The sequence below is a fragment of the Macrotis lagotis genome, chromosome 1 (assembly GCF_037893015.1).
Source record: "Macrotis lagotis isolate mMagLag1 chromosome 1, bilby.v1.9.chrom.fasta, whole genome shotgun sequence".
In the NCBI taxonomy this organism is placed as follows: Eukaryota; Metazoa; Chordata; class Mammalia; order Peramelemorphia; family Peramelidae; genus Macrotis; species Macrotis lagotis.
In genome coordinates, this window is record NC_133658.1 from 917,261,678 (window position 1) to 917,270,369 (window position 8,692).

Here is an 8,692-nt window from a genome sequence, read left to right on the forward strand (position 1 = left end):
CTCATTTTGCTGACTCTATCCCTCCTGTCAGGTTCCAAGGACCCCGCGGAGGCTGGACCCCCATATGAGGTTATGACCTACCCAGGGAAAGCAGAGGCAGAACTGGGGGTAAGATGGGTCAAATACATCCTGGACCCCACTATAGGTGCTTACTGGATGACCAATGGGCTATAGAGGATGGACTCTCCCAGGGAATGGTGGAAGGTGTTCAAAGTGTTAAATGGGGGGGGGTGTTGTGAATCAGGTGAGCAGAATCTCTTTCTGAAGGCTGTCAACTTCCAGAGGGAGAGGAGAAAAGGGAGATGAGCCCCTCAAGTAAGGATAGTCATAAAGAAAGAACTGATATCTTCTACACTCTGATTTCGTTTACCTGGAACTGTCATCTCTTTCCAAATCTCAGCCCTGAATTACTGATACCATGATGGCTCACTCCATTTGACTCATATGCTTCTGAATTCAGAAGGAGAAAGTTGAAACTTATGTAGATTGGCAAATCATAAGTTCACTATATCCAACTCAACTGGGTTGTTGCCATAACAAGGAAATCCTTTACTCCCCCCAATTGATCCCCCATTCCATGCTTTGCTCCTCACTACCCCACCCTCAGTTGTGGACTTCACCTCTTACTTTATGTTGTTGGCTTCTTCTCCCATTCTCTTTACCTTGAAATCCCTGGACCTCTTCCCCTTTATCTCCTACATTCTCCAGTCATTGACAAAGATGTGACCCTTCTACTTCAAGTGCCAACTCTTCCACAGGTGCCCTTGACCCCATCGCTTCCCATTTAATCCAGCAGATTGCATCCTTGAGTATCAGTGAAGCAGTAGTACTAAACATTTCCTCTGACCCTCTTGACCCCTCAGACCTCTCCAAATAGGAATTATACCCCAAAGAGAAAGTAATTTCTGCTGCCTCTCTGATCCAGGATATCAAGAATCCAATTAAAGTAGAAACCCTGATCTAACCAGGGAGAAGATCAGAAATCTCTAACATAAGCCCACTCAGCTCTCCCACCCCACCATACAGCAGTGCAGTGACTTGCAATAGGATTCAGTTCTACATTCTGACTCCCCTTCCCATGCTCCCAGAGCCATGAAAATCAATTTGGCTTACATGAACTTGGGTGACAACACCCCTGTGGCAGGATTCAGATTCTAGAGACCTCAAGAGTAGAGGGAACAGGGCAGAACATATGGAGGAGAGAGACAAGATGGCACTCCACTAAGCTTGAATAAAATAGACCAGTAGCCATCTAGGACCCATTCTTGTCCCTCCTAGAAGTCACTTGGGAGTCAGAACCTAGACTTATCAACTTTGAATTTCTGATGTGGGAGGAAGCTGAGATGCTTTGAGATCCCATCCTCAGGGAAACTCCCTTCAAAGAGAGGGAGTCAGAGTAAGAGATGAAAATACAGGAGAAAAAGTTTGATCTCCCAGGGTCTTTCTTAGGGAGTCCTTCCTTCTCTTTGCCTATGGGCACAGAGTCCTATAAACTACAACTTGGGGCCATCTTGGTCACTGCCCTCATTTCTCTGCTATGACATTAACTTTGTGGGCAGCCCCATTGCCCATGACCCGTGGGTGTCTGATAAATTTTTGTTGTGTATCTGTAGCTGAACAAGCCTCTCACTGGAGATTCTCTTTGGACTTCTCAATCATTATTTGATCTAGTGTGATATTTAGAATTTTTTTTAAATGTTAGAAATATCTCTTTGCTGAGTCCACAGGGTACCTAACTATTGTCAGAATGTATTTGCCACAATTCAGAAAAGAGATTTGAAACAAATGATTTATTATTGTGCTCAAGCATATGGTCTAGAGAAAGCTGAAATAATGTTTAGGATTTTAACAAACTTCCTCACAGTCAAAATGACATCAGAGTAACAGAAAAAGAATTCTTTTATGTTTTACCATCCTTTACTTCCTCTTAGACCATAGGAATTAAGGAAAAGACAACTCGCGTCCTTCAATATCACAAAAGTTGAACAAACCTCCTTACAGTGATCATACCATACATAACCTAGCGAAACAAGCTTCATCATGCAAATTCTATAGGTAATCTGAGACTGATTACAGACCAAACTACATGTAAAGGTTTCAAGAGGAGCCTAATTGAAAAACAGATTGACATATCTCCATGGAGAGACTGCTGAGCTTCATTTGGTTTCTTATCTAAGGAATATTTCAGTAAATTTTCACATCTCATGAAGCAGGTTTTGATTGGAGGGGGCAGGGATAATATTAACTGAAATAGGATTTTAGCTAGTGAAAATTTGCAGGAGGAATGGCCCTGTGTGCCAATAATAAAAGGAAACAAGAAGTTAAAAAAATTTGCAATACCTTTGTCCATTTTAGGAATGGTGGAGCTGGGATTCTATTCTGAAAAAATCTAAGCCAGGGGGGCGGCTAGCTGCCATAATGGAGGGGCAGCTAGGTGGCGTAGTGGATAAAGCACCAGCCCTGGAGTCAGGAGTACCTGGATTCAAATCCAGTCTCAGACACTTAATAATTACCTAGCTGTGTGGCCTTGGGCAAGCCACTTAACCCCATTTGCCTTGCAAAAAACTAAAAAAAAAAAAATCTAAGCCAGAAACCCCCTTTTTATTTCAGATGTGATAGACAGGAAGGGAACTAGGAGAGCAGACAGTGAAGAGCACATTCTAGGAGAACCAGGGGTCTGGGTTAGGTGAGAGGTGTCCTGCATGAAATCCTGCACTTCTGGAAGAAGAGCCTCCTAGCTGCTGTCTTCCCTGACCTCTTGTCCCCCAAGGTTGCTGTCTCTAGTTCTGTGATCCAAGGAGGAATATCACAGGAGCAGAGCTATTGGAAGTTGGACTAACAGGATTATTTTATAGAGAAAGGGAAGCCATGCAAGGCAAGGGTTTTGTGCAAGACTAAATAGCCAGGGAAACAGCAGAGCCAGATCAACCTTGTTCAACCCTTCGAGGTCTATTTACGTGAGCTACTACAGGGCTTTCAGAACACCCCAGGTGAGGGAGATAGAGAAGGGAGTTCTCTCTGATGCACTTGAGAAGTATCTCTTCCCTCTAGTTTTGGAACAATGAAGCCCTTGGGCACCATGACAGACATCTGTCCTGAAGATTCTCTAGTTCCAATCTTTCATACCAAACCCAGACCCACAAACGCTGGGAAGTAAGAAGTAAAGGGTACTGAAGCAGATCTTCATAGGAAAGGGAATAGTTATTCTTCCATTTGTCCCAGAGCCTTGACTGGCCGCAGGAGCATTTCTGCCTCAATGGAGAAGGCCTGATGAGTGGGGGAGGCCACCTAACCACTGGAAGGAAAGGACTGGGCACTAGAATGACTGACCCATGGTTACCTCATTAGGGAGCAGGCTGGGGCCAGCTGTAGTTTGTGGCCCTGCCTTGTTGATTTTAAATGACTTGGGGCAAAGGTATTCAATACAAGAATGATGGGGAGCTGGTTTCATTTTGGGAAGAGGAGGGTGGAACAGAGTGAGCCAGGTGTTGGAAAGATATGTAAAATGTTTCATTTGCGTGTTCCCCCCGGCTTGAAATGAAAAGAACATGGTTAATACTTTTGGACTTAAGGACCTTGCTAACCAGTCTGAGTCTCTAGAGTCTGTAAGCTCTGGGACCTTCCTCCTGTGTAGGAGACTTTGGGGGCAGTGAACCAGGTAAACTCTTTTCTCACCTGAGGATCAGCTTCTCCATCTCTTCTGGAGGTAGATGGGCTCTCTGGCATCTACTGCACAGCCCCCAGCCCCTACAGTGTACTGACAGATCCAACAAGAACAGGACCCAGGTGATTCCTAATTAGTGGTCGGTGACCAGTCTGTCCCCAGCTTGGTGGTCTGGCATTGCAGAGAACAATATCTCAGTGTCAGAGATCAGAAGGTAGGATCCTTATTCTCGACAGTTTTTAGTCCTTTCCCTCTCCTTGGGGTGAAGAACAGGGGTCCAAACCAGTGGCTGATGATGTAGCACAGTGTCTGATCTCAGAAAGTCGAGGTTGAATGGGAAGGGCCTCTTCTTCCTGGAGTCCCCTGATCTCCCCCTCAGGGGGAGATCACCATAGGACAGCATAGAGGCTGAGATCTTTTGATCCAGAAGTGGGAGGGTCCTCAACCCCAGCTTTGAGACTATTGAGGTTCAGCTGGGCATAGGTCACTTCCTGAGGGTCTTCCCTTGAGGACACCTGGCAGGAGGAGATGAGGGGATGGAATGGGACATGGGGCAGGGGGGCTGAGGGGCACCAAAGGACTGACCCCTGCCCCAGTTTTGTGACCTTCGGGAGCCTCCCCTCTCCAGTCCTTACAGAGGAGAGAGCTGAGGAAGGGTGGAGAGGTCTGGGGGTACTCACTGTTGTGTCCTCTGGCCTGGTATCCTTTGTCTGTCTGTCTGTCTGTCTGTCCTTATTCACCACAGCATCTGAAGACAAAGGAAAAGTCATGAGGGGGCAGGACCCTGGTCCTTCCCAGCCCAGTCTTTCTCCTCTGCCATCCCAGGCCCCACTGCCCCTGCCCTGCCCCTTCCCCTCACAGTCACACAGTGTTTCCTCCAGTGGGGTCCCATCTGAGTCAGAGCTGGAGAGCAAAAAGACACAGAATGTTGAGGGGGAGCAGTCTGGGAAGGTAGGCAGGTGTGCTGGGGAGGGCTGGGGGGTATCAGAGGTATCTGGGGCCCTACCTCCTGGTGGTCTTTGCCTTTGCCTCTCTGCCCCCATTCCCTGTAAAGAAGAGTCAGCCTTTAGTGGGGTTCAGCTCCTACCCCATCAGACCCTCAGCCCAGGTGGTCCCAGTCCGAAGAACTCACCAAGTTTGGTCTTATGTTTCTGGTGTCTGTACCAGGCAAGGAGGAGGAAGAGGATGAGCAGGATGAGGAAGGTTGAGATGCCAATCAAGATGCCTGCTTGGAGGAAGGAAAGACCTGGGGAAGATGAGAATGATGACCAGGGTAGGGAAAGAGTGAACAGGAAACTGGCCTTTGGGGAGCCCCCCCCAGTCCATGGTGTTCCCTCTGAGGAGAGGTCAATAAGAAGTGAGAGGGGGCAGGAAAGGCTTCTTTGGGGGGGGGGGGGAGGCTCTTAAGATTGTCCTGGGAGGGGTGTTTTCATTGTAAGAGGAGGATGTGAGGAGGAAGAGCATGACAGGTGGGGCCACAGCTTGGGCAAAGGCCCAGAGGTAGGAAAAGGAGAATAATAAGGAGCTGCAGGAATAGTGGTGGGCAATGAGGGAACCCTGGGTGGGGCGGGCAGACCCTGACTGGACATTTAGTCCCTCCCCCTCCTCTCTCTGGTGGCTTTTTTCAAGTTACTCACCAAACAGGGAGTGTCCAGATTTAGGAGTTTGAGAGATCTCTGAGGAGGAGGAAGAGGCAAGGTGAGGGGCTGGACTGGGGAGTCCAGAGAGGCTGGAGGGTCTGCAGATGCCCCAGATATAAGCCCAGCACTGCCCAGACTTGCTGTTGGGAGAGTCTGGGCAAGTGTCCCCCTTCTCCACATCTCATTTTTCCATCTGTTCAATGGGTGGGTTGGCTCAGTGACCTATGCTGACCTGTCCACTTGGGAAGCCTGATGCCTCCATATTTCCTGTGACCCCCCTCATTCCTCCTGGTTGAGTTCCTAGGGTAGGGGAGGGACCCTGGGAAAGAAGAGAGTAGCTGGGGTGGGAAGGAGGGACCCTCTGGTTCTTCAGGCCCCTTGTCCTTGCTGTCCCAGGTCTCTGAGATTCTACTGTACTGGGGGAGCCAGTAGTGGGCAGAGGAAGGAGGATGGGGAGGGGGTCACTGTAGTGCTTCCAGCTTAGAGGAATTAGGGTGGGGGCACCTGAGAGTGTCCTTTCTCCTCCCTGGGGAAGCCAGGGGAGAAGTAGAGACCTTTCCCCTCATAGTCCCAAATATAGTTGTAGGGGTTAGGGGTGAGAGACTATAGGGGCTGCTGGGGAAGAGGAGTGATGGGAGAGGGAAGGGACTTCTCAGTTCATCTCTTTGCCCCCCCCCAAAAATATCTCTTCCTGACCAATCTTGTTCCTCTTTCTTCCCCAGGCTGCAACTTCCCCTGCCCCTGGCCCTGATCCTTCTGATGACTTGCTTTATTCTGAAAAAGGGGAGACTCAGTCCTAGCCCAGACAGGAGTTGGAGAGAAATAGGGGAGAAAGACCCCCATCCTGTTGCTGAGGGTCCCTGGTTACTCACTGATTGGGGATGATGTCATATTTTGGGGATTTCCAGGGCTTTGAGTAAGGTGAGGTTCCTTTGTGGTGCCTGGATCTGAGAGAAGAGAAGGGGGAGGACCTGGGTGGGATTTCCCCTACCCCCTACCCCTGGGTGTACCTTCACTATGCTCTGCTCCTCTGGGATCCCCCACCACCACCTGAACCCCCTTTCTGGGAGCTGGGAGATACATTGTCTGTGGGACCAACATCACTGGACAGGGGACAAAGGGTGAGGGCATCTAGAGGGGCCAGGGAGGAAAGTCCTCACCTGAGGATGACCCACTGCCAGGACTCTCCCTCTGAACCTTCTTTTTCCACTGGCCTCCCATGGGGCAGGGATCTGAGCAGGCTGTGTGGGGCCCCAGGATTAGAGAGGAAGCTTGGGGGGGGGTGGGAAGGTTAAGGAGGGTTGGGGGGTCTCTCACCTGTGACCCTGAGCACCAGGGGGTCACTGGGGGCTGACCACACATAAGGCTTATTACTGTAAAAGGTGTAACATTGGTAAGACCCTGCATGGGCCGGAGTCACAACCAGGATGGAGAAGTTGGTCTGAGACCCCCGGCTATGAGTTTGGACTTGATGTTCCTCTATCTTTTCTCCATTCTTGTACAGAGCAAACCTGGCAAACCATCCATCTGACTGACACAGGAGGGTCACCTGCTGTCCTGAGGTCACCTGGGAGCTGGGCAAGGCTGAGAGGGAGGGGGGGCCATAGAGACCTGGGGAGGAGGAGAGCCTGGCATTAGGGCTGTCAGTCCCTCCCCCCCCATTTCAGGCAACAAGGGCAGATCTGACTCAGGGAGGACTGGCCCAGGCCTAGATCCCTGCAGGGGGTGGATGGGAGGAGGTTTAATTCATCTCTATGAGAAAATGGAATTATGATAGTTTTTTAATGGGGGGGGAGGATCTTGGACATCTCTAGGGAAAAAATGGAAAGTGGAGGAATGAGAGGGGAAAGGGAGAAGAAAAAGAGAGAAGGAGAAACAAATGGAGGCCAGACAGGGAGGGAGGCTCCTCTCAGGATCGGGACTGTGTTCCCCAACCTGTATCAAAGAATCTCTCTCCATAACCTTTGGGGGAGGGGCCGTTCAAGACCTGTCTATGGAGTTTTGGCCAATTATCTTCTCCCCAAAGCAGAACCTAGAGCGAGGAAGGTGGGGGAATGAGTCCTGACACAGGGAGGAAAGGGGAATAAGAGCCTTGGGTGGGAATCCTGGATCCCTCCTATCCTCACTTCCTGGAGTACAAAGACTCTGGGGATTCACTGAAGAGACACCCCCTCCCCTCCCTGTGCCTAGACCTGAGCTAGGGAGGGGGACCAAGCAGCAACAGGTCCACCTCCCTTCCCTCTTCTGGCTCTGGAAAGGACAGGACTGGGAGGAGGAAGATGCCCCACCCTCCCTGGGCCCCTCTCCAGGAGCCTCCAGCTCTGACTGGGCCTCTCAGACCCAGCTGAGCCTCCTGTCTCCTCTATGGCCCCAGGATAGACGTGACTGAGGCAATTGGTGGCAGAGGTCTGAGCCTTGGGTCTGGAGTCAGAAAGACCTGAGTTCAAATCTAGCTTCAGACAACACCCAGTTCCACGATCCTGTTTGCCTCAGTTTTCCCAACTATAGGATGAAGATCACAATAGAACCAACCTTGCAGCTTTGTTGTGAGGATTAGATGAGATAATATAAAGTGCTTGGTATACAGTAGGTGCTATACAGATGCTGATTCCCCTACCCCATCTTCAGTCCCAGAGGCAGAGGTAGGCTAGGACCAGGCATGGCTGGGGAGGAGTTTAGAGCCAATGGGACCCTGAGGCAGCCCTACACGGGGGAGGGGGGGGGGAGTCTGGAGGGGGGTCTTCACCTGTCACCACCAGCTCCAGGGGGTTACTGTACTCTGAGAAGACAGATGAGCATCTATAACGACAGTAATATTTCCTAGCATCTTTTTCTGTCACTGTTGGGATGAGAAACTTGACCTCTCCTCTGGTTGGTTTCACATCTATGACCTTCATCACTGGAGACTCTTGATTTTTCTCCAGCAGATACTTTTCAGCCCCCAGTGACCCCAGACATGTGAGGGTCACTCTACTTTCTAGAGTCACCAAAGGGCCTTTGTCTGCACTGAGGGAGGGTCTGGGGGTTCTGTCTGGAAGGGAATGAGAGATGTCACTTCCAGGGGATTCCTTTTCTTTGTCCCCCATTTTGGGTCCCCTCATTTGAACCCTGACACTCCAGCCCAGACCCCCCAACATGGGGACTGATCTCCCTTGTGGCCAAGGGGATTATGGGGGCTTAGACTCACCTACCTGGGTCCTCATCCTCTGGCCCAGACACAGCCCTGTCAGAGAGGACACTGCTTACTTCCTACCCCCCAACCCTCCCCATCCAACCCCCTCCCCAAGAAGGAGAAAAGGGGATCAGAGTTAGGGCTTAGGACAACGTGAAGGAAAGAGTTGGATATGAGGATCTCTCTAAGAGGTCCAGTTTCTCCCTGCTTCCTCCA

At 50.3% G+C, this 8,692-nt stretch overlaps 1 protein-coding gene across 1 annotated transcript; it reads right to left on the reverse strand.

Annotated features, from left to right (window-relative positions):
* Positions 1-1,804: 1,804 nt before the first annotated feature.
* LOC141509124 (platelet glycoprotein VI-like) lies at positions 1,805-8,390 on the reverse strand. Its single transcript, XM_074218404.1, has 9 exons — positions 8,051-8,390; positions 6,622-6,915; positions 6,177-6,251; positions 5,302-5,340; positions 4,797-4,910; positions 4,671-4,710; positions 4,524-4,567; positions 4,345-4,412; positions 1,805-4,179 (listed from the first exon to the last, which is right to left on the reverse strand). Exons 1-9 carry the CDS (start codon positions 8,388-8,390, stop codon positions 4,051-4,053), a joined length of 1,143 nt encoding a protein of 380 aa, XP_074074505.1. The 3' UTR covers positions 1,805-4,050.
* Between the last annotated feature and the right edge of the window lie 302 nt (positions 8,391-8,692).